The sequence below is a fragment of the Eurypyga helias genome, unplaced genomic scaffold (genome assembly GCF_000690775.1).
Source record: "Eurypyga helias isolate BGI_N326 unplaced genomic scaffold, ASM69077v1 scaffold3643, whole genome shotgun sequence".
Classification (NCBI taxonomy): Eukaryota; Metazoa; Chordata; class Aves; order Eurypygiformes; family Eurypygidae; genus Eurypyga; species Eurypyga helias.
The window spans coordinates 14,488-40,775 of NW_010240365.1; the positions used below are offsets into that span (position 1 = coordinate 14,488).

A 26,288-nucleotide genomic window follows, 5' to 3' on the forward strand; every position below is an offset into this window, starting at 1 on the left:
ATATCTCTCTCTGTTTTAGTTTGCGTTTTATATGGAGGGATGATAATATCCAATAATCAGTACTGTAGCATTAGCCAGTTGACCAGCACTGCAGTTCTCCAGCAATATGGCTTACGGTTGTGATAGTGCAAGGGGAGGTGTTTCCCCCTAATCCCCTCTCCCATCCAAGCACTCTTCGCTCTCATTGCCCCGCAGAGGGAATCAGACTGCCCTCTGACTGCAAATTATCTGAGGATGCGTGTTTTCTGAAGATTTGAGGAATGATAATTTTAAAGGAATGAGATGCCTGAAATTGCCTTGGTTTGCTTAGGGTCTTATTTATGATTATAAATAGCATGTGGGATTTTTTGCAAACAATTTGGGTCTAAAGTGTGAAAGCCTTGACAGGACCTATTAAATTTCTTTGCAAAAATACAGTTTGAAGTGGATAGTCCAGTGGATAAGAAGCAACTGCAGATATTTGTATCTGGACTGTGATACCTTTTCCCCCCCCCCCCCCCCCCCCTTGAACTTAGAGGCATGTCCTGTTTGTGGTTTGTTGGATTTTTGTTGTGTCATGTAAGGGAATTCTAGTTTTGTGTGGCAAACTTCACCTGGTAATAATTAAACTTTGGCTCTGTTAAACAGTTTGAGTTTTACTCAAAGGCACAGGAGCGAGCAGGTTCTAGTCCTCAGGAATCAAACAACTTTTTTCATGCCTTAGTCATTCTTCTGGCTCTGTTTAATATCAAAGGTAGCTTTGATGTAGGCTGTGAAATGCTTGGCTGGGTACCAGCCATAACAAGCACAAAACTCTATTAGTACATTCACTTCATAGTTTTGCCAAGATCCATCAAAACACTGGGATAACTTTCTGTACGTACTTCATAACCTTTTTCAGGCATTTCCCTGGGTGTTACCAGGTGAGCATTACCAGATGTTCTTACAATCAATCAAAAAGGTGTTTCACCACCTGTAACTCAACATAACGGGTCAGGGTTCTAGAATCTGAGCATCTAGGATATGGTAATATAGATGTTAAGTATGGGCTGTCCCAGATAGTTTCCTGGTGAGTATTTTGTTACTATTGATCATGAGGCCTACATTATTCAGTAGAAGAGAGGGAGAGAGATGATAATTACTGATTGAGTCGAACATTCAGTATATACGTTTCTCAAAATTTGGTGAGACAAGCGAAAATGTGTTTTTTCTGTTACCAACAATGAAGTATCCTTCTTTCTGTGGCCAACTGGGAAGCAGAAAGCAGCCATATATGGGCTGAAATTCTCTGAAGAATGTGCAATAAATAGCTCAGGAGAAGGCTCCGCAGGGTCTCATGAGCACAGCAGTTTGGGATGGAGAGGAGTCTATTTCCGGCACAAGAAATAGTTAGCACCACAGGACTTGTTTATTTAGTGTGGAGCAAAGACTGAGCAGAGTGAGTTCTTAAAAGAATAGTGCAACTCTCTTTGTAAAACAGTGTAGCAGCAAAATTGTTGTAATGGATTAAAGATACTAACTTTCTGTTGGGAATTGCTGTTTGTTTTGGTAAGGTTGGTTTGGGGGAAAGAGGATGGCTTTTCTGTTTTGTGTTTGGACCCCCTTGTGCATGCTGACCCAGGTGCACTTGGTGGCACAGGTTTGGCTTGTGGAGGTAGATAGGGGTGGGCACTATCCAACTGACTCCTTTTGAGGGCTATTGAAACCCCGTCTGCCTGATGCTGGGTTGGTAGGCCTGGGGAGCAAGAACAAGGCGGCAGAAGTGCAAACGCCCGGGGCACCATGTGGTGTGGGGCTGTTTGGCATGGAGTCATCTCTGCTCAGGAGTTACTGCTGGGATTAGAAGTCAGCTGCAAAACGGCAGATTGCCCGTTTTGCTCCCTTCCCATGGCCATGGAAATCTGGGAATTTGAGGGGAGAGATGTCCAGCCCTGAAAGTGTTACTGGACTGAGTGGCTCCAGATGTGTTTTGCTTGCAACAGCTGGATGGGAGGACAGCAACCTGATCAGAAAAAGGGCAGTAGCCAGGCAGGTTAGGACATTGTATTTTGGAAGGTGTGCAGCAATAGCCCTGTTTATGAGTTGTCCAGGAACTAGACGTGGAAATGCTATAAAATCTGGAAGAACACCAGACTTTTCTAGTACATGTTTTGTCAGATCCTAGGGAGGTCTAAATGCAGACTGGACACAGTGCTCTGAACTGCACTGATGACCTTGACAGCATTTCAGGCAAAGGGAGAGGAAATGAGGTCTCTCCTACTTGCCTGTCTTGAATAGTGTGTGTGATCACTGTGAATAGATCATCAACCTTCTTTGGCAAGGTCCCTCTGAGGATAATCCAGACTTCCCTTCCTGTCACTTTCTAGAAACTGTACCCAAAAAGGCAACAGATGGTGAGGGGGAACTGCCATTTTCTTAAGTCTTGGAGAGGCTTAAACCAGCCCAGATGACTTCCTCTTGTAATAGTTGTAATTGTTAAAATAATTATTTATATTTGCCTCATAGCATCTATTGTAATGGTTGTGAGTGGGTAGAGAATAAGGATGTCCAACAGGAAGTAAGAAAATTAATGTACTTTCAAAATTTTCCCTGTACATTTTTTTTTAACATTGAAATTTTTAGACAAAAGTAGTTAAAGGTGTCTCTAGGCATGTCTATGTTAATAACTTTTAAAATTTGTTTTTCAAATCTAGATCATCGACAAGGAGATTAATCCCTTTGTGGACAAGTGGGAAGAAGAAGGACAGTTCCCAGCACATAAAGTATTTAAAATCCTGGGACAGGCTGGATTCCTTGGTGTGGATAAGCCAACAGGTAGGAGAGTGTATGACTCCTGAGTATTGGTGTTGGTAGACTCCTTACATTATTTCAAATCGCTTTTTGCCTCAGATCAAAACATGGTTTGGAATTCAATGCAAAATTTGCTTACATTCCTCAGTTACAGACATGCTGGTTACCAACTGTGCAAATACAGAAAATAACGTTGCTGACTGCTCAAGTTTATATTCTTCTAAATATAAATATTAAAAACCTGTGTGACTGTATGTTGAAAATCAAGGTGACACTCATTTCACTGACCTTAAAATAACAATCTGTAAAATGACTTTTCTTCTGGATCTGGACACATACAGAATAATATCAATCATTGAAGGAACCATGATTTGAAGGCACTGAAAGTGGCCATTTATAATTACTTAACCTGTAACCTCTACATGATTGTAATGTATTCTGTTTTGCCATTTAGAGGATGAGGTTTCTGTGGGGTTTAGGCCATTATATCCTAGGATGTCTTTAACATGCACTATTCCAGCGCACAGAAGCATGTACAGAACTAGAAGCTGATGATACACACAGCAATAACAGAGCAAGCTTCATGTGTACATATATATGTATTGGTGAGGAAAAAAATCAAGAAGTCCACAGGAATAGGAGGTGTTTCCCCTCTTCAGCTAAAATACATATTCCCCTTTCTCTTTTATTTCTATGCAATGTAATGTATACTACTTTTATTTTCAACTGCTACTGTTATGTGTTCCTGTCGGAGATCTCTGGGTTTTTTTCCCCTGCGTTGTCTGTGTTTAAAAAGTTTAAAATGAAAGCAAGTTTGCATAGGCAAACCTTTAGCAATCATGGTGAATTCAGAGCAGCCTGAAGTTACAATGTTTGAACAGTTAACTGCAGATAATCATCTATATGGAGCTACTCACACAACCTTAGTTATGCCACACCACATCATTATGTTGCTAAGGGACAGGGTTTGAACTGTGGAACAAATCATGTCTTTTTACCACTATCAGAGGAAATTTTTCCTCTTGAAATGCACTTTCATATTCTTACACATTGCAATGTGGAAAGCTTATTCTCTAGCTGTTCAGCTGTTGGAGCTCACAGAACTGTTTAGCTGTGATTGTCTGACAAATCCAATTAGGTCAGAGCTGAATTTCTTTACAAAAATGCTGACAGTTTGAGATTATACTTAAGATTTATTTAAAGGACAAATAAGATTACTGGGGGAGGGAGAAAACCTTCTGCTGTACCTTCTGCTATAATTGTTTGATAGGCAGATTTGAAATGTGTCTCAGTGGGATGTCCTTCACACTGCTAATATTCGTGATGGTTGCAATAATGGTGCATTGCATTGCTGCCAGATTACAGTCCCATCCTGTTATATTCATCTCAGGACATGTGGAGGCCTTGGCTGGGGTAAGGAACCTCAGTGCTAAGCGTGCTGCACATGAAACACTGTGGAGGTTTGAACTTTGTATAATGCTTAAAAAATAACTACAACCAGAAATAACTGGAGTGAATCTGGGGAAGAAGGGACTTGTGAAGGTAAAGATGGGCATAGAAGGTTGCATGCACCGACTACACTTGTCACACAAAGAATATTTTAGCTTTGGTGTTGAAACTTCTATCTAGCTGTTAATCTAATCCATTGGGCCTCTATTTTATAAAATTCTCAGCAACACGTGGTCCATCTCAGTTCATCTTCTGGAGCAAGGTATTGTTGGGTACAGAAAATGTGCCAACGTCCTGGAAGATGGTGCCTGTACAGCAGAATCCAAGCAAAAATGGCTTTGCTCTGTAATGGTATAATACCATCCGGTACATCCTGAAATCCATGGAACTTTCTCGTGATGCTAAGTGAAACAGGTGTGTAACAGCACAGTCTCAACAGCAGGACTTTGGCAAAGCCTGAAATTCTTTATCTTCTACACTTCTACAAAGTGCTTATGCTTACTGTATGATTAGTGTGTACTGGTAGTAGTAATTTTAAATAAAATTAAGGGATATAACTTTTATACTCTGCTCAGACACTTCTATTATTTAACGGTTGTGTGCAGAGGAAGAGAGGTCTTAAGAGATTGGAGGAAACCAAAAGCAGCCGAGAGCTTTGGAGGGATGTTGGGGGAGGTCTGGACAAAAGATGTTAAATTGGTTTGAGGAAAGCAGTTGCAATGAAGAGCTGTGTGAGTAACAACCTGCCCTACTTTCTCTTTCCAGTACAAACCAAAATTATAATTATGTTGTTTTATCCCTTCAAACCCAGATCATAAAGCATTCTTTTTAAAGACTGAAATATTCAGATTAATTCACTTTAGTAGCAGCTGCAATTGTGAAATATAAGTTTTTCTGATTTTTTTTTTTTTTCCCCCAAGGTCATTCTGTGGAGTACAGGGTGGGGTTTTTTTGCCCTGTAAAATTAATTTTGAAGCTTTCTGATTGGGCAGAAACAGGTCACAAACTTGTTTTGCTTAGATAGAAGGAAACATCTGTTGGAACTCAGTTTTGTTGAAACTGGACTTTTTCCTGTATAAACACCATTCCCTTTATGAACAATGAGCAGCTTAATGGGACTCAGACTTTTAAAAGAACGTGCCCTACTTATGTCCCTTATCACTGGGAACTTTGTCTGTGTGGAGACCTGATTTGGGACACTATTAGAATGGCAAAGGCTCCATCGTTTCCCACCATAAGAAGTTGTGGGCTACAAACTTGGCAGTGTTTTTCCTATATATTTTTTCAGTTGTTTACGAATGTAGTGAATATTGGCTGTCATACAGGAGTACAGGATCTTAGCTGGGGGGGTCACATAAACACTGTGGTTAAGGCCCAGCCATGTACCCATAACTGGAGAATCCTTAAGATGATCACTGGATTTAACTTACTACACTGTCTGGTCAGTCCTTGCCAGAGAAAGATTTCTCTGCTCTGGTATTCTTCACATGATTAAAAAAAATAGTGCATATGCTGATTTTCTTTGGGGAAAAAGTGTGTGGTGTTCTATTAGGAAATTCTTCCTACTAGTAAAATACATGCTGAAAAAGTGAACGTTATTTATGCATAGAAAGTGACTTTTTGCTCTATGCAAAACATGTTACAGAATCACTCAGTTCAGCCTAAAGTATTCAGTTTGAGGGGAAAAAAACCCCAATAACATCTCTATATATTTATTATTCTTCATTTAGGTTTACTGTGTGTTTCGCCTCAAATTATAAAGTTTCTGGGCTGTTGAGGTACTGACAGTCCCAAAACTAAAGGCAGAAAATATTAGGGTAGGCAGCAAAAATATTTTAAACAGTCTTGGTAGTTGGCCATTGTCTGTTTTGCTAAGGGAATTGGGTAAGACTTATTCTTTGGAGTGTTTTATGTGCAGATTAGATGAGATATTGGAGTAAAAGCTGAAAATATCTATGTGGCCATTTGTGATCTTATGGTTTATGAATCAAAGCAGTGTCTATTGCTAAATTTTAGGATGTGTTGCCAAAGACACAGGCACAAAATGTACTGTTGTGTGCCTGTGTATGCAGGCGGAGATAATTAAAAATTGTTTTTATCAGCTGATGAAAAAGTACAGGAATCCTCCTGTAAAGACTTGGAAAGAGGAGGGGAGAAAAAGGATTGTAAGAGGGCAATGTCTGCTCTCCTACACAGGATTCACATAGGATCACTGTGAGACACGAGTAATAATGACGCCTGGTGTTGGTATTTCCTTAGTGTTTTCACTGGCAGTCCTATAGGAATATTTAGCAGAATGCATTAGCATGTAGAAAGAATTATGACATGTAGGTCCAAACAGTAGCCTTCAGTTGTTTGTCACACACTTAGCAGTGCACTTGCAGAAATATGTTCTTAAATATGTCAGGAAAGTATAGGGTAGCCCTGAACGTTAGGGAATGTTTTGACTGTGTGGAGCTTAATGATGGTGATGATAGGGTTGAGTGTTTATGGGTAAGAATCAGGGGAAGGCCAACAAAGCAGATATGATAGTGGGAGTCTGTTATAGGCCACCCGACCACGATGAAGAGGCAGATGAAATTCTATAAGCAGCTGGGAGTAATCTCACCATCGCTAGCCCTTGTTCTTGTGGGGCACTTCAACTTACAGGGTGTCTGCTGGAAATACAACACAGCTGAGAGGAAACCGTCCAGGAGGTTCCTGGAGTGTGTGAAAGATGATAATTCCTAGACACAGCTGGTGAGGGTGCCAACTAGGGAAGTTGCCCCACTGGACCTGTTGTTTGTGAACAGAGAACACAATGTTTTGGACATAGTGATCATGAAATGAATCGAGTTTTCGATTCTCAGAGAAGTAAGGAGGGGGGCCAGCAGAACTGCCACCTTGGACTTCCAGAGGGAAGAGTTTGGCCTATTTAGGAGATTGGGTGACAGAATCCCTTGGGAGGCAGCCCTGATGGGCAAAGAAGTGCAGGAAGGCTGGGCATTCTGTGAGAAATAAAATCTTTATGGTCAGAAGTGGTGTTCCCCAGTGCTCAGTACTGGGGCCAGTTTTGTTCAGTATCTTTATCAGTGATCTGGACAAGAGGATCGAGTGCACCTTCACTAAGTTTGCAGATGACACCAAGTTGGGTGGGAGTGATGATCTGCTTGAGGGCAGGAAGGCTCTGCAGAGGGATATGGACAGGCTGGATTGATGGGCTGAGGCCAATTGTATGAGGTTCAACAAGGCCAAGAACCAGGTCCTTCGCCTGGGCCACAACAACCCCATGCAATGCTACAGGCTTGGGGATGAGTGGCTGGAAAGTTGCCTAGTGGAAAAGGACCTGGGACAGTTGGTCAACAGCTAGAAGAATATGAGCCAGCAGGGTGCCCAGGTGGCCAAGAAGGCCAGTGGCATCCTGGCCTGCATCAGGAACAGTGTGGCCAGCAGGACCAGGAAAGGGATTGTCCCCTTGTACTGGGCACTGGTGAGGCTGCACTTTGGATTCTGTGTTCAGTTTTGGACCCCTCACTACAAGAAGGACCTTGAGGTGCTGGAGTGTGTCCAGAGAAGGGCAACAAAGCTGGTGGAGGGTCTGGAGAACAAATCTTCTGAGGAGTGGCTGAGGGAACTGGGGTTATTTAATCTGGAGAAGAGGAGACCCAGGGGAGACCTTATTGCTCTCTTACAACTACCTGAAAGGAGGTTAGAGAGAGGTGGGTGTCAGTCTCTATTCCCAAGTGATGAGTGGTAGGACAAGAGGAAGTGGCCTCAAGTTGCACCAGGGCAGGTTTAGACTGGATATTAGGAAAACTTTCTTCACCAAAAGGGTTGTCAAGCATTGGAACAAGCTGCCCAGGGAAGTGGTCAAGTCCCCATCCCTGGAGGTTTTCTAAAGCCATGTAGATGTGGTGCCCAAGGATGTGGTTTAGTGGTGAACTTGGCAGTGCTGGGTTCATGGTTGGACTTGATCTTAAAGGTCTTTTCCAACCTAAACGATTCTATGAACGTGGGACTGGAGAAAGTAAGCAGTACGTTCTTGTCACTTGAGAAAGAAAAGCATCTGATGAAACAAAACAAATGTTTCATATGATTGATTGCACTGCATTTGGAAAGTGATGCAATATCTTTCCTTAAGAAAGCCTGTTTATTCCAAGTGTCTGTGTGTTGAATGTGGGAATATAGATCTAGACTATCCTCTAAGATTAAGGGTTTTTTCTTCATAAGTGTGTATTTCTTTGGTAAAATGAGAGTTTGGTAGTGGAGAGTCACTCGGAAAGAGGGTGGGTTTTTTCTCTTTTTCGTTTCTTCCCCACCCCACCCCTTTTTTTTCCCCCTTTCGGTAATACTAAGCCTTGTTGTTATATGGAATGATCAAAAGAAGGACCTCTGAGGAGCAGTGAGTTCTGTCACTAGAAGGGGACTTAGCAGTTCAGGTGAAACAAGGGTTTATGGCCTCTAAGACAGTAACTGAAACAAACCTTTTCAGGTCTATCTATGGATGGAGGCTAAAAGGCATATATTTGTCTGAAGAGAATTCATTTGCCCAGAACCGTTTCTGTATGGCAGGAGCAGTCTAGCTGCAATGCTTGTGCTTGGTGTAGTAGACTTAAACATAGCCAGCTGAACTAATTGCTTGATCTCATTCTTACTTACCTAGTTAGTAATAGTTGCACTCCAAAAGTTTGAGAGAGAAGCCATTGTGCCACATTTTCCGGTACCAGTAAGTCAGTATATCAGCAGTCTGAAATGTTTACCAGCTATGAGATATAACTGGTTTGCAATCAAGAAATAATCTTGATAAGCCTCTAAGAAACAATAGACCAAAATTAGTCATTAAGTTAGTGATGGATGGCAGTGGGTTTGAGACCTCGATCAGGTAAGTATAAGAAATTGCAGGTGCTTATCTGATCTTAATTTGGTGGATTGGATTGAAATCTCAGAGAAACAGGCTTTTATATGTGTAGGTACAAGTTCTGCGTGGGTGAGAATTTTTTTTCCCCTCCCCTCTTGTGAAATTCTGACAATTCAAATCCCATCTAGTGTCTTGCAAGTGCAGGATGAAATGCAATTGAAAATGGTAAGGAGGAGAGAGTTAGTTTGCCACACTTCACAGATCATCAGATAATTTTGATCAGACAAGGAAATGAGCAGTTGCATTCATCTTTGTTTTTTCTTGACTCTGCACATGACTTGGAAATATGAGTGCTTTATTCTTTGTGGCTGGCTGGGAACTGCAGCAGTACCTCTGGGAATAGCTTGTTCAGCTATCAACAGCAGTTTTATAGAAACACCCAGCAGAGAACAGACTTGCTGAAGGACAGTGAGTCTTTTCTGGAAGAGATAATCTTCCTTTAAATGTGGTGTTGATAGGGGGATCGGATTAGTTCCTGGGATTCTGCTTTTGTACTTCAGATAAGGCAAATCCTCACTCTTGTGACTTGTAATGAAAGGACACAGCAGTAAATCATCTGATACTGGTATGCAAATACCAATACTTCAAGGACAGATTAGCAATTTTTGAAATCTGGTGTGTGTACCACTGGTAGTTGCAGGTTCTGTCAAAACGGTATTGTGAAATAAATTAAAAATGCCTCATTCCTGGAAGAAGTTAGAAGTTTCGAACTGGCAAAAAATGCAGAGCTACGTACATGCAGTTAAGCACTTCAGCTCTTGATGCTTACTTCTCTCACGGCATAGCTGTTGTGCCAAATTTGCTTCTGTGTATCACAGGCTTCACGCAAACTGGCAGATCCATGTGGTGTTTTGAGGTTGACTAGGAGCACTTAATCTCTGGTTGTAGCTAAGAGACCGATAGCTGTCCCTGTTCCATCCTGTGCTCCAGGTAGTGCAGGACAGTCCATCCTTCTCTCTTGTACTTGATTTTAGGTTAAGCATGTGCCAACTTTGCTGCCTTGTATGAGGCTTGCTAATGAAGTTTCAAGGTTGCATAAAACTGTATGTATTCACATACCAAGTATGTATCCTTGGGGAATGCAGTCCAGAAATAAAAATGGAAAATCCAGGGAGGAAAAGTAAAAATACAGCTGTGATATTGTTGGAAGGTCACGCTGAAATGGTGTCAGAGTAAGAACCTCGGTTTCCAGAATCCAAATGGTGGTCTTATCTACTGCCTAACAAGTTCTGTCTTATTTATGTGCTCAAACTTCAGAACAGACAAATCTCATAACTAACTAGAGTTTTCTCCCTAATGTTGAAGTTGCAACAAGAATAGTTTTCTTACTTCTCATTTCTTTATAGAGGACCTGCATACTGCTCTGAGGTCCAGGGAACTCATTTGACTAGTTGGCACTGAACTGGACCAAAAGCCAGATGGTATTTCTTGACATAACTTCATGATAAAACATGAGAAGAAGCAATCAAGACTCTTAGTAGTGTCTTGTGATCATTTATTTGGAGATCAACCTGTTACAGGAGCTGTGGGCTAAACACTCTTAAATTGATTTGAATACTTCAATTAACATTTGTGACTTCTTTATTTTATCCTTTTGTGGGGTGTTTTTGTTTTTGTTTTCTTCCTGTTTCCATGCTTCTGAAGGTGTCTGTATATAACCTTGATTTGCATTTCCTTCAGTCTTGTAGAAATTATTAGGTTTTGCATATTTTTGAAGATGCAAATTTGGTAAAAAGTTTGATGTTCTCAATCTCAAACTTGTGAACAGGAAAAGAGTACACACTAAAGAGAGCAGCTGATTAAATTAAAGAAATATGAAATATAAGACCTGGAAAAAATATAGGGGTTGAGACATTATCAAGTAAAATGTACTGCTTGGGAGTTTCCATTAAAGGAATTGAGTTTATCCTTATATTTCTGTGGATCAAATGACAAGACTATCTCCTGACAAAGCTTGGGCCAAGGAATGATCTTATACTAAAATAACCTTGGTATTATAAGTCTCTTAATTTACACATAACTGTCTTTTCCCAGTCTCAAAAGTCTAATGCTAGATTCTTGACATCTCTGATATGCCCAGATGGCATAATCAGAAAGCTTTCTAGAAGGTGTAAATGGTATAAATACACCTTTTATGCTTTGAGACACATCAGTACACCAAGTGTGGAGAGTGTGGGAAAATCATCTTTGTGAAATGTAGGCTTCATTTACCTTTAGTCACTCACTTTTGCATTATTAACTGCTAGGAGTGAAGGTTGACTTCTTTCCTGGGGCTGAAATGGGGAAAAATATTGTGAAATGGTCATTGTGAAGTTGACATGGAAAATCCCTGAAGAGCTGTTGACTTGTCAATGCTTTTAGATCCCACAGGTCAATAATCAAACCACAAACTTTGAATGACATCTGGCTTGAAGAGAGGGTTAAGAAGATTGCAGTAAGACTGCATTGTTCTTGGGTAAATATTTCTATCCCCAGCATTTGAGCAAGATGAGAAACTGGTGTCCAGCCTGTGCAAACGAAAACAAGTGTAGCTGCATAAGAAGAAATGAGGAAAGAAAAAGACAAGAAATGTGTTTAGTTTGGTTTGCCTATTCTGATCTAACATTTCTAATCCTAATGACCCATTTAATACAAAATCATAAGCATCATTAATAGTCTAATCCCTGAAGATCTTGCATAAGCTCTTAGTCACTTCAGCATCTATAAGGAAGTTCAGAGGTCTCCATACCAGTGAAGTGCCTTTTTGTACAAGTGAAAAATAGGTCTTGGCAATATCTTTCTCCCTTTCTGACAGATGGCGAACATTGCAGCCACCTTTGTGAATCTTACCCTTGCAACACAACTGTAAGGCTTCCCCTGCAGTAAACTGGACTCTTGGGGATAGCACTAATCCTGTTTGGCGTTTATCCCAGAAAGGAGGACAGAGAAAGGCATGGACCCAGTATTTGTCAATCTGCATTTGACAGGCAGCTTGCTTACAGCATGAGTAATGTACATGATGTTTAATAACTTCATATGTTACATGGTAATAAAAAGATGTCAGGGAAGGATAGCAATATAAAGAATTTAACTCCTTGGGGCTTAAATACTTAGATAAGGTTAGAGATGGCCATTTGAGGCTTTCTCATTTGATGGACTGGAACAAATAAGTTTGGAGGTAAAGAGGCAGAGAACTGAAATTGCAGGGTTTTTAATCATGCTGTATTTTATGGAATAGGTATCACTATCTCATAACAAGCCTGGAAGTTAACCATATCTAGTTATGTGACATAGGGCTTGTGTTTATACTGCTTTTAGGTCTAGTTTGATTTCCTTGTTTACCCTCATGTAATACTGATACGCCCATCAGAGACTGCATGATATCCTTTAGTAATCGAAGTAGGAAATGAAAAAGACTGGTTTATTCTAAAATTCTTCTGAAGTCTTTTATACTGGTTTGAGAAATATTTGGAAACTACCCTCTGGTATGATGCCACTGTTGAAAGTCTTTTATAGGCTTAGTCTAAATAATGCACTGATTTCTAGATTTGTGGTCAGTCTAAACAATCAATCCGTGTATGTACCCTCAGTTTCTTAGTTGATTAGTAAATGTTAAAAACGCATGAATTGTTTGTGAAGTGAAGATATGTTGGAGGCAGGATTGCTTTAAAACTTCAGAACTTGTTCTTTTGACTGGATGATCTGACCAGTGCAAGAAAACTGCTTGGCTTATTTGTGGGGAGGCAAGCGGGTGTTTGGTGCCTCATAACTTGAATTGCATTATTTGCTGCGTGCTTCACAAGTCTGAGGATTGTGTAAATTCGCAAGGGGGGTGTGCAGGCTGAGCTGGAGGCTCAGGCGTGTGCGAGTGTTCTGCCCAGATGTAATGCATACCCCATGAGGAAAAGTAACAGTCTCTCTTGCATAATATGTTGTAGTGATAAGCAGTAAATTATGTTTTATACATACATTTTTATAGAGAGAGAAGGAATTTTTTTAATGATTGTTGTTGTTTTAAACCTCTATACAACTTTAAAGAAAGAAATATCCATCTGGTTGATTCGGCCCAATGTTTCACGGTTGTTTGGCTTTAATGTATTTCAAAGGCCTGTCCCCACTTTCTGTGCAACGTTCATATTTCAGATCTTTCAGACTTCAAAATAACATTGCTGTAGCCCAGTGCTGAGGTATTGTAAGCACTAATCGGGAGACGTGCTGCAAAGGGGAAGCTTTCTACTGTGAAGACTTTTACTTCTTTTTCTGTCAAATAATTGCCACTGCTGCAGAGATTGGTGCTGAGAAGGCTGCTTTGAGGTGCTCGTATATACATGCCTGAAACTCCTGAATGCATGGAAGCCTGCACTGAGATGTGGAGTCAGTGAGGGGTTTGGATTAGTTCCCCTGCACACGTGGTTTCCTCGGGCAGAGGACAGCAGCCTGTTTGGGACCCAGACGTGAAGCTTGGTCTGGGGACTCCCATGCCCCCCCCAGTGCACCTTCCTGAACTCAAAGCTTTGGCAGTCACACACCGCTTGTCCTGGTCATCTTTTAGGGCACTTCACTCTTTAGCTAAACAGGCTTCTTTTTGCTGTTTCATTCATGGGGATAAACAAAATAAGTGTAATATTTTAAGTGCTCAAGTATGTGCAGGTTGTTTATTCACAAATACCAATTCTGATCAACATTTTTTTGTTCTTTCACATTCATTTTTGTCATCATTTTTTATACTCTCCAGAGACATTGTGTCACATTGTGCCTCCTTTGGATGAAAGGGGAGCTGTAAATTAGTGTTCAAAACCACAGCACTGTAATTGTTATCTGTACTATCTCCCTATAGCCTCTGTCAGACATATATAGGTACAGCACAGAAGTGTGGGCTCTGCTTCTCCTCTGCTGCTGTTAGGAGAAGCAGATTCCCATTCCCCAGAATCTCTCTGAAATTTGTTGGCAGTTATTCAATTCTGTAACATTTACCAGGAGCTGAGAGGTTCGGCAGTGTCTCGGGGCTGGCAGTCTCCCAAGGGGTGGCCAGACTGAGCTGTGCCTGGAGCTTGGACCTACCAGGAGGTAGTTGTCTGTCTGACGTGCAAGTTTTCTGTCTCAGCTAGTGCTCAGGGTTCTTGCCTGATGCATAAAATTCTTTAATCTGGAATTTTCTGTACGCCACTAAATGAGTAATCATTATTTTGTCTTATTTTCACATGAATAAGAATTATTCATGGGTCAGAGAAGTTTTTAGAATTAGGTTCATTGCCCTGTTCCTAGAAACCATAAATGGTTTGCCAAGCAGACAACTTCTCAGCAAAGCACTTGGGTATCTGCTTACATGTTATGCTTTAAAAAAAATAGGATTTGAGAGAGCCCTTTGCTAAAAGCAGAAATAAATCTAGAATGAAAGTTTATCCAGTCTTTTTAAATCTTTCATAAAATAAATGTTTGGACTTTCTCATGGGCAGCATATTACTGGCAGTTCAGAGACTTGACCAGAAAGGCTGGTGCTCCCTGGCCTGTCAGCTACTCCTCAAATCTTTGATCATACAACACAAGATACCTTTAGCCCTTTTATTTAAATATATACTTAAATACATTAAATGTCTGGTCTTATTGCTTTGGTTCCTAAGAGTGATGGTTATGAACTGGTTGCCACTTGATAGCACGTACCTGCACTTGCTGTTTTTTCTAATGTAATATCCAAGGAGAATAACACAAACGTCGTTTCCTGCAAACTGTAATCCAATACAGAGAGGACATTGATAAGATATGATGAATTGATAGCTATTTTTCTTAGATTTTGAATGAAAGCGAAGGAAATTATTTGATTTGTGCTCAATATTTTTCAGATTTTTCCTTTTTTGTGCACTTCTTAGGGCCAAAAAAGAATATAAGCAAATGTGCCTTTTTGAAGCTGCTGAGGGATCAATTGTTTGGTTTGTTTTTTTCCTGTTTTGGTTTGTTTTTTAACTCCTGCTTAGATAAGATGCTTTCTTTGTAGACTAGCATCGTCATGCTGGAAATTTAATATGGTAGTCCTAGGTAGTCCTATGGTAGTCCTATGCTTGTCCTAGAATAGGTTTTGTTTCTCTTGTCTCCTAAATGTTTTAAAAGAATAATGCAGAGATCATCTTTAAGTAGAAACACACAGAGTTAACATTAAGGGCAAACTGGATGAGGTCTCACTGCAATCTCCAGGGGGAATGGGTGCACAACGCAGTGGAAAAAACTAAGGATAGGGACCACCACACCCAAGGCTCTGTGAAACAGTGTCAGTCTTTAGGGGTGGGAGAAGCACTGAGCAGGACTGGAGGATTAGGTGTGCTGGGCAGTGTTTGCTGCCATCTTGCTTCTGCGGTGTGGTGCCAGTGAAATCTGAGTAGCTGTCTCCCTTATTTTGCGCTGACCTTGATGGTGGATACCTTGGGAGGAGGCGTGTCAGAGGTTCATTGAGGCAGAGGTTGGAGCGCGGGCATGGGACATCCGGTTACAGGAGGAAACGGATAAGGGGAAGAACCTGCAAGATGGTGTGAAGATTTGTTTAACACTTCTATTCCAGGTGGTTTTGGGTTTGTGCAGTCATTACAAAGTCATGATATTCTGGAGGCAATACAGCTTCACCGTGTTTGAAGAGAAGAAAACAGAAAAACAGGAAAAGTGCATGTCAGTTAATTTTTTAAAAAATGGAGCTTTAATTCGGGCTTCCTTTTCATGATGTGTGTGGGGTTTTTTTTAGATTTTCCTTCTTTCCACTCAAGAAACCCTTTACATACCTTAATCTTCTAGGGATTTTTACAGTAACATAAAGAGCTTGGAACCTTTTTAGAATGAGGAGTTGTTAAAAAGTATCTGTTTAAGTATTTGATCTGTTGGCCAACTGTGAAGGACTGTGATAAGGAAAGTGTTCTTCTAAACACCAGAATTGTACATACACAGAAATTTAATACCACTTTTCTGTTTTGGCATCAGGCTTTTCTTTTTTTGTTGTTTGTTTGTTTGTTTTGTTACATTTCTCAAGCAGATGCATGGGAAACTGTTTGGGACAGACAGAGTATTTCCTGCAGGACAGTGATATTTCCTGAAGAACATGCCTGTTTGTTACCTTTCTGCCTTTCCTGGGGTAGCCTAGAAAGAGCTGGTTTCTCAGTCATCTCTAGTGCACTGTTATTGTTTCCCATAAGACCACAAACCCCCTCTGTGGTCTAGTCTCCTCTGGGAAATATCTTCAGTGCTGGGAAGCAGGAGCAAGGAACACAGCATAGCTGTGGAGAAGGGCAGGGACTTTTTTGCCCAGGATTTTTGAAACTCCATGACCTGTGTATGTGTACGTTCCCTGAGCCTGCGAAGCTGACAGAACACGTGTGCTTGCCCAGAGCCTCAAAGCATTAACAAATTAGTTTCACTTGCACAGCTGAATGGGGAAACGAAGGGTGGAATTAATGGAAAATTTCCTTGAATATGACAGGGGAAAGTGTTTGAGTTTTTTATGACATCATTAAGTGGCTTAAAATCTCTGAAGGTGACTTTAGACAGCATTTCTTCTGCTTCCTCTTCAGTATGACGTGAGAAATGAATGAGACTGTTATGCTCACCCTCGCTTTATTATTCAAGAACTGGGGTTTCTCGGCAGAGTGGAAGATCAGTGAGTAATAAGCCTGCTGAAAGGGATTTTTTTTTTTCCCTTTTTACATTATGTATAACCTGTGAAACTCATCCCAGAGAAATCACAGAAATTATAGATAGTTGGGACCATCCACAGTTACTTCAGGGAGAGTAATTATATTTCTGATCATCAGCTACTCACTCACTCAGCTGGTAGATATACCATTTCTCAGCTTCTTATACCCTGTGGCCTCTACTGGCTCACTAATACCCGCCTGAATAGCACATCCAGCACTGCTCTGTGTGCTGGGGTCTAAGTCTGGCATGTGTAAATTAGCATCTAAGTGGGTCAGAGCTTTAGTCCCAACAACAGATTGTAGTTTTATGCCAGAAATCTGGATTTTATCCACGACATTTGCAACCCTCTGGGCTGAGATGTGGTATAAGATGTTGGTCATGTCAGCCTGCATAAGAGCAGAGTTCAGCCTTTGGTTATGGCAGATGCTGCACAAGAGTGGTTTGTGCTACTCTCATGGAGTTCAGTGCTTCACTGAGATGCAAGTTGAAGCCCTGGTGCTTTGCTTGGGCAGTGAGGATACCAGCGTGTAGTGGGGGAGGATGGCACATGGACATGAAGAGCTTTGGAAGAAGGTCCAAATTTCTTGACTGAAACATTTCTCCCTACTTGACCCGTGGGGAGCTTTGCAGCTGCAAGACTGACAGAAAGGATTGAGTGTTCTTATCCACTTGAGAGCTATGTGGTGAGCCCCATCCAAGGCCAGAGGGGAAAATAATTATCTTTTATGGCCAGATATTCTGGCATTACTAAAGACCTTACGGTCCTGAAGGATGAGAAGATTGAGGCTTTTTTATTCATCTACATGCTATGGATTTATTCTTCAAAGCTAGTGCCATTTAAGAGAAATTTAGACAGATGGACTTCGCTTTGTGAGGAAAGTTTATTAGAGATTAAATTGCATATTTTTCCTAAAACTAGTAACATACTGTGTTGCCTTTACCTGGTCTTTTGTTTGTTCTTCTTCAGTAACCTTTCCAGGAGTTTTATTTTGGAAGATAAATAGACTATCTTACTCCTTCAGCATTCTAATAGGGATTTGCTTTCCAAATGTCTCTTATAGTTGAGCAGTTTAGGTTAAATTGGGGTATTGTGGAAGTCTGTGTTTACAAACCCAAACAAAAAACTTCTGAATCCATTTTAATAGTTTTTTGGGCTTTGCTTTAAGTAGAATACTGAAGACATTTTCCCCTTTTCTGCTAAGGAAAGCAGCACAGGAGCAATTTGCTTCTCTGTAGCTGATGGAAAGAAGCAGTTAGCTGAACTTATCACTTGCAGCGAGTCAGGAAATTCTTTCCAGTGTGTCCAGATGCTTCCTGTGCACAAGGCTAGTGTCATACTTGGCACGTGATTGAAAAATAAAAATCACATCAGACTGCTTTTTATTTTTCATTTAGCCAGGTCCTTTGGCAACATGGAGGGCAGATAGGCTTGGACAGTGTCGCTATGCTTGGAAGAACAAGAAGGAACTGTGTAAAATGTAATATTTTTTTCAGCTGTTGAAAGCCTCCTTTGGCTTTCTTTTCCTTGACTCCTGTATGCTGTCCTCCTTGAAGTAAGAGACTGACTTCTATTCTGCACGTCAGGTTCTGCATTGTTAAAAAAAATAGTTATGGCAGCTGATGCTTGTAGCAGTACTGCATTTCGAAGGGGGAGAAGGTGTTGGCATCTTTGGACTCTCTGTGGGATTTGAGCTGAGCACAATACATTCTCTTTACATGCTTCTGCATGGGAAAAACTGTGTAAAATGTATGTCCTAGTTTGTGCTTGTAAAACCTGTGGGCTGATGGACCTGTAGAAGAAAGTATTTTGCATTTGCTACCTTTGGACAGGTCTCTCCTTACTCCCAGTCACCACACTAATGAGATGTCCAGATAAACCAGATTCTCTCTAGAGTAAAAGCAGTTTCTCCTTGTTTCCTTTCAAACAGAGTGTTGGGTATTCTATGGCCCTGTCTGTGCCCAGGTTGTAGCTGAGTATCATCAAATCCCATAGTCACAGAGGAGGATGTGGAGAGAGGAGAATACAAGAGGAAACAAATACCAGGAGGAAAATTCTTTAAGTAGGAATCATTTCAACAGGAAATGTTCTGCTCCTGTTGGCAAACTTTCTTTGTAACTATTTCAAGATGCTAATTTCACTTTATTCCAATTTTTCATTTATTTCTTGCTACTGAGAATCCAGTTTCTTCTCTCCTAGAAAAGAGATGTGTATTTGGTCTTTGAAAATGTTGTCTTCTAGTACTGATCATCAACTTTGAGTCACCAGCAGATCTTTAATGTACAAAAAAAGTTGTTATGAGTTCTGCTGAGTGGTACTTTTGAAACTAAAGGAGTCCTCAGTTATGGACATGCTCACTGACAGTGATTGTGCAAACTGCTCTGTGGGAGAACTGAGCTGGCCCATAGACTCACAGCACTGTGTAACCAGTAAGTGACTCCAGGGACTTCACAGTTGCATCTGTCTGTGATAGATCAGAATCTGTCCATTGCACAGTTTGTTTAGTGCTGATCACTAAATTATGGAAAGGAGGGGAAAAATGCCATTTTTCTGTTTGGAAACAGAGAAATAGAGTGGAACAAAGTGAATTTGACTTTCTATGAGGATTTTTTTCAAGCAGTTTAACTATGTGTCTGAAACATAAAACATGAAAAATTTGATGACCTTCTACAACAGGTTTACAGCATTGGTGGATAAGGGAAGAGCAATGGACATCATCTACCTGGACTTGTGCAAAATGTTTGACACTGTCCCCCATGGCATCCTTGTCTCTAAATTAGAGAGGCATGGATTTGATGGGTGGACCGCTCAGTGGATAAGGAATTGGCTGGATGGTCACACTCAAAAAGTTGCAGTCAATGGCTCGATGTCCATGTGGAGACCAGTGACAAGTGGTGTTCCTGAGGGTTTGGTATTGTTTTGTCAACAACATAGATGGTGGGATCGAGTGCACCCTCAGCAAGTTTGCTGATGACACCAAGCTGTGTGGTGTGGTCAACACACTGGAGGGAAGGGATGACATCCAGGAGGACCTGGAGAGGTGGGCCACTGCCAACCTCATGAAGTTCAACAAGGCCAAGTGCAAGGTCCTGCACCTGGGTTGGGGCAATCCCAACCACAAGTACAGGCTGGGTGGAGAATGGATTGAGAGCAGCCCTGAGGAGAAGGACTTGGGGGTACTGGTGGATGAAAAGCTGGACGTGAGCCACCAGTGTGCGCTGGCAGCCCAGAAAGCCAGCTGTGTCCTGCGTCACATCTGAAGAAGCATGGCCAGCAGGTGGAGGGAGTTGATTCTCCCCATCTGCTCTGCTCTTGTGAGACCCCACCTGGGGTACTGTATCCAGCCCTGGGGCCCCAACATAAGAAGGATATAGACCGGTTGGAGTGAGTCCAGAGGAGGCCATGAAGATGATCAGAGGGCTGGAGCACCTCTGCTATGATGAAAGGCTGAGAGAGTTGGGCTTTTTCAGCCTGGAGAAGAGAAGGATCCAGGGAGACCTTATTGCAGCCTTCCAGTACCTGCAAGAAAGCTGGAGTGGGACTTTTTACAAAGACCAAGTGATAGGACAAGGGGTAATGGCTTTAAACTGAAAGAAGGTAGATTTAAATTGGATATAAGGAAGAAATGCTTCACGGAGAGGGTGGTGAGGCACTGAACAGGTTGCCCAGAGAAGCTGTGGATGCCCCATCCCTGGAAGTGTTCAAGGCCAGGCTGGATGAGGCTTTGAGCAACCTGGTCTAGTGGAAGGTGTCCCTGCCCATGGCAGGGGGGGTGGGACTAGGTGGGCTTTAAGGACCTTTTCAAACCAAACCATTCTTTGATACAGTTCTAGTATATGTAAATGTAAAGAATTCCAAAATCCTCCAACTGTGATCTTGCTAAATCTTTAACAGGTTTTTATTGCTCTCAGGTTTAAGACAAGTGTCCTAGGATTCCAAAACTAAAACTATGAGCTTAGTAACATTGGAGATTTTTACCACTGCAGTGACCATTATCTGTAGAATAGAGTGGTTTCTGCAAGGAAAACTGTGGACCAAAGTAGTGGGGGGGGTAGGGTGGAGAAGGAGGGATATGTTGCGTTGTATCTTGTGCTTGCATGATGAGGAATCAGGAGACATAATCGGATCTTCTGTCTTACTTCTGAGCTGTCTGGGCCTCCTGCTGAGTAATATGGATGCAGCTGTCCTGCATGGCTTTAAAATATTTTTTCCTGGATTTGGGTAGGTTTGTGTTTGTCCCTTGGTGTGTGTGGATCATCTTCCACTGATGGATTTAGTGAGGAGAAACTGGATAGAGTGTGGGTATGTTGTCGTGGCTGGGAGTTTTAGGGTTAACCCTGCCCCCTTGCCCTGCCACTCCAGTGAGCGCTGCAACAAGCTCATCAGTAATGAAAGCTGGAGAAAACCTCTGGCAGAAACTTTTGGTGTCCAGATGTGGAGATGGAGCAGCACATATGTAGGGTGGTGATCTCTAACACTACCTACCATCTTCTCCTTTGCTGTCTTTTGAATGAAAATGCTAATAGTGCTTAAAGAAAAGAAATAGCTGATATGTTAAAATAGTTTTCCCTTCCTTCGTGTATTTTATTGATTCAATGGGTAGTAGTGAGTCGTATTCTGTAAATGCCTTCACATGCTGAATGATCTCATTTTCGACGTGGGAGTACAGAATAAACTTCAGAACACAAAAGATTTCATGAAAAGGTGGCATTAATTATACAGAATTACCATCAGAAGGCAGATTATTATACAGAACATTCTTTTTGACAGTGTGAAACAGTTTTAAATTTAATATTAAGTTTAATCTGACAACTCTTCGAAATAACCACAAAGCTCTTCAGTTTAATTTCTGCTAAGGGAATATCCTTAAAGTTAGTTATTGAAGCATACCAACAGTGTTGGGAGGCAAAGGAATTTAAATACCAGTTCTTCTGAATAATAATGAAGAAGAGTTTAACTGAAATCAGCAATTTTTTGTCATAACATGGCTCAGTGAGAAAAGGTGGAATGGAACAATACCCAAATTATTCTCAGAGTCCCAAATATCTATTGTCTTTGAGGTAGTTAATACTATGGACATGCAAATGTAGACATAAAAGTTTTTGGGGAAAAAAAAAGGATTGACATTTAGCTGATGTCTTCTTTAAAAAGAAAGAGGAAAATTAATACAGCAAATAAGAGGAGAAATCAAAATTTAATGTATATAGCAGGCACCAATTTGTCTGTGGCCACGGTTGCAAAATGTGGGGTAAAGCAAATGCTGGTGAGGAAGGCTCGTGTTTTGCAATTATCCCTGGTGTTGGAACCATACAAGCCCTTACATGATTCCTTTTTATCTCTGTTGATGCCATAGAAATACTGGCTTATGTTAAAAGGCAAAAGCAGCAACCCAAAAGTTACACTTACAGGGTTATGAAAGTGGGATGGAAACTCTCATATGGTCATAATTATTTTTGCTGGTGCTAGAGGTCACCGCTGTAAGTGGGGCCCATGGTTCTGGGTGGTTTGGTAGATGCCCACATGGAGGAGGAGGCTTCACAGCTGGGAGCTGAAATGCAGAGGTGGCAAAGGCAGTCTGGAGCAGAGCCAGAAATTGGACCACAATTTTAGGAGGTTGGGTAGCAGCGATGAACATGGGAGACAGGAAATTCTTGATCAGGATGGTTTGTGTTTGCTCTCTGTCTTAGGGGAAGTAGCATAGTCCAAGACCTGAAAGACCCTAGCAGATGAACCTTGCAGAGAGATGCTTACCTCCAGCATCTCCTTACCTACCCGTTCAGCTTCCCCTATTCCTCCCCATTTTTGTCTGTGATGTTTTTCAAGTTATTTTTCTTGTGAGAGTGGTTAATGTTAGAAATATGGGAAATGTTTTTAAAACAACAAAACTTTCTTGCTGCTCAGACAGCAGGCTGTGAAATCACTTGGCAGGGTTGTTTTTATTTCAGCTGACCCTGGAGAAGCTGAGGGATACCACAAATGTGTTTTTAATGGTCAGCTGCAATTGTACTCTTAAGTAACAAATTGCAACCAATCAGAGCATCATTTAGGGCAAAAAATAGCTCAACAATATGAAGTCATTCTAAAGTGCAGGGCCAGATGAAAATATCCATGTTCCACACAGGCTTTGAACTCATCATGCTTGTGAAGATATGCAATAAAAAGCAGAATCAAAGAATTGCTTTATTTTTTGTGCAAGATATGTGTCACGGCGTGCTCTGCAAAGGAGTCAGACTCGAGGGGTTATAGTTAAGCTTGTTTTCAAGATGATACTCGGTGAAGACCATATGTCAGCGTTGTATCTTATTCTTGCAGCAGTACTCTAAACACTTAGGCTGCTGGGTGAGACTCTCAGATAATGGAATATAGCATCCCTGTTGCTTACCTGGGCCTTTTTATCTGCTTAGGGCTGAATATCAGCTTTGTTTAAATAACCTCTCTGCAAGATAAACTTTCAAAGGCCTGAGTGTTGGTTATTGTCTTTTTGCTATTGAACATCAGTGAGAGTTGGGCGCGCATTTGCAATTCTGTTTTGTGTTGTGTGTTTTTGGGTTGTTTTTTTTTTTTTAACTAAGCTTGTAATGAGAAAAAGGAAGCAATGTGATGAATATTATGCTTCCTCTTTGTTTGCGTCTTAGCACATCTTTCCTTGTTGGTTTCTAACAAAACCTTCAAGCTCCATGGAACCACGTAACCAGATCAGTGCTCTGCCAGATGTGTTTAACTGCTGCAGCTCTTTCCTCTCTCCTAGAATGATTACGCTGGTACAATGCAGAGTAAGGTGAAGCAGAACAAGGTGGTGAGTCCTGCTGGCGGTGATTGTAAAGGCAGCATGCTCACAGGCTTAAATGAGTACTGGATTAAAGGAAGGAAACGTGTCCTGCAACTTCTCTAACCCAGGGAAACTCCTTGAGCCATTTGTGGGTATGCCAGCTCTGCAGATGGGCAGATAGCACCATATCCCCTTTCTTGTTCAGAACAGCTTTTGAAGTTGAGGCAGAGGTTTCCCTGTAATGAAATAGCACTGATGCTACCCAGGCTGTAGCAGTGCTCAATGGGAGGGAGTGGGACACAAAGCTGTTGTTACGATGTGTTGCACCTTGACTTCCGAAAAAAAGGCTTTTATGTTATTAAGTGCTTAGTTTTGTTAAAAACTTTCGGATGTGACAAGCTTAGCCAGCATAATTCGAGGTCCCAAAGATGCAGGTCCCCAAGGCTCCTGCATGTCATTAATTGGTGAGAGGATCAAGACAGGAATGAATGCCACCAAGAAGAGAAATGTGGTGGTATGAGCTGGTCATCTGCTCTCTGGGCACGATACCTGTCTTACTTCCTGCCGACACATCTCGGGCACCTTTGCATGGAGCTGCTTACCCCCTGTGCTGCCTTTTGCCTGGCCACTGCCTGGCAATTCTGCTTTTTGAGCAGAATTTCCCTTGGCATGATGGCAAAAGATATTGCAGTCTAATTCTTCTTCCTGGATTGCCAGGCAGAGTAATGATCATCCCTGATGACATAAATATTTATGGAAAAAGAATTCTATCCCGTCTTCTGCTTTCACTGATGTGGTCCTCACTGTTTCTCTGCTTATTGTCAAATTAACCATCTCATCCATTTTTCATCATATATACTCTTCGCTTTATGCTTGTGGGCTACTGTAATATTGCATATATTCAGGTTATTGTGAGAAGAGTTATGCTATTTTTGGAGAAGTGCTTTTTTGCTGCATATTGTGAACACTGGTAATGAGTGTTTCTGTATTTCTTTGAGATGGTATGTTAACTATTGTCAAATGTATTTTTTTTCTACATCAGCTATACCGCAATGAAACATTTCTGATATTTTGGAAAAGATTTCACTGGTTTGTTTTTTCTAAGGAAATCTTTATAAAGCCATTTCAGTAGCTGTGCTTTACATATTCATGCATTGCTACATATTTTACACATCTTAAATATGTTAAAGAAAAATTAAGGGTCAAGCAGAAGCTCACAGATCCAATTAATGAGTTCTAGTAAATGCCCTTAAATCCTTTGTGCATTGGGAGTGGGGCACAAAGAAATGTCTCCTGGTGCTTATTTCCACTTAGTGCTTCAATATTTAATTAGCATGGCTTAGTTGCTGTAATTCTCAATGAGTTTTAAAAGATTTAATTTGAAACTAATTGGACTAATGCACTGACTTTTAATTACACAGACCTGCAGATGTAGGAACAGTAGGAAGTCGGTCTCTGTGAAGACACTGGGTACGGTTCTAGGTCAAGACTGAAACTCAGGTGTGGCTGAGTAGGCATAGGAGAATCTCTCCAGCTTTCTCTCTACTCCTTTTTGTCCTCTGTGGAGGGGGAAGAGGTGAGGGGCATAACAGCCTTGATGCTGTGCTTGCCATTTGTCCTACAAGCAAAACCAAGTAAGCCCTATGCAGTGCTTTTCAGTCATGGTGATCATAACATGAGCAATAGTGGCAAGAGGTTGCTGGCCTGTGTATGTGCCTACACTTTGTATACACGTGTGTGTTTTATTATATATATATGCGCATGTATATATATATGCATGCTAGACATCATAGAATCATAGGATGTCTCAAGTTGGAAGGGACCCATAAGGATCATAGAGTCCAACTCCCTGCCCCTTGCAGGACTGTCTAAAACTAAACCATATGTCCAAGGGCGTCATCCATATATACATATATTTTCTAGGATTTAAAGAAGTATTAATGAACAATTTCTATTTTGCCTTTAATCTTAAAGGGTGAAACAACTACCATGCTTGTGGACTATCATCTTTTTTCTGAGGCCCTTTTCAGACTGGATTTACAGGTATAGGTGGTCTGTGGGGGAAGCCTTATTTCTTACAGGGTCAGGGTGCTTTGTCTTTGGCTAGTAGACGTACTGCTAGTTGGAGATGCTTGTCTTGTTAATCAGCAAGTGAAATCTTGGTGAAGTATTACAAACTCTTAAGTTTTGCATTCTCACTACTGGGTAGATGAACATTACTACAAACTGGCAATAAATGTGTCATGCTGAAATTTGAGAACTTGCTGGTTTGATTTAAGTGAGGAAGCTTGCTCATGTATAACTTGCAGATTTGTGTAAGTGTAGCTTAAGCAATCTCAATTAATCATGAAGAGCATACACCTGAGCCTCCTTGTTAGGTTAGAAACAATGTGAAATGGAGGCTCGTATCGCTCAGTTTTAGAAGAATACAAAGTAAAATTGTGAATGTTTTTAAATTTTTTTCTTTTTAACATTTTATAAAACAACACTGTCCTTTTTTTTTTTTTTTTCCTGATGGTAACTTGGCTCTTGCCTGTATTATTAGTTTGAGATCTTACATCATAATGAGTGTTCAGATGTGACTTGTTCGCAGAGGATTTATTCTTCCACATACTGGCAATCGTGCCCAGCAGCAAAAGGTATGGATAGCAGGGCAGGGAGCCTGCTGTCAGAGAAACTGCTCCACTACTGTGGGGTCTGGTCGTGTAGTGATACAGGGATTAGGCTTTTCTGTGCATCATTTTGTTTGAATGCCA

General features: G+C 41.1%; 1 protein-coding gene across 1 annotated transcript in view; it reads left to right on the forward strand.

Moving 5' to 3' along the window:
- Nucleotides 1-880: 880 nt before the first annotated feature.
- The window catches only part of LOC104507203 (probable acyl-CoA dehydrogenase 6), a gene marked incomplete at its 5' end in the record, with an annotated part of 71,961 nt that continues 46,553 nt past the window's right edge, over nt 881-26,288 (forward strand). Inside the window, 2 exons of the mRNA XM_010148410.1 lie at nt 881-940; nt 2,673-2,793. Coding sequence (XP_010146712.1) covers nt 881-940; nt 2,673-2,793 — 181 coding nt within the window. The remainder of the gene's footprint in view (nt 941-2,672; nt 2,794-26,288) is intronic.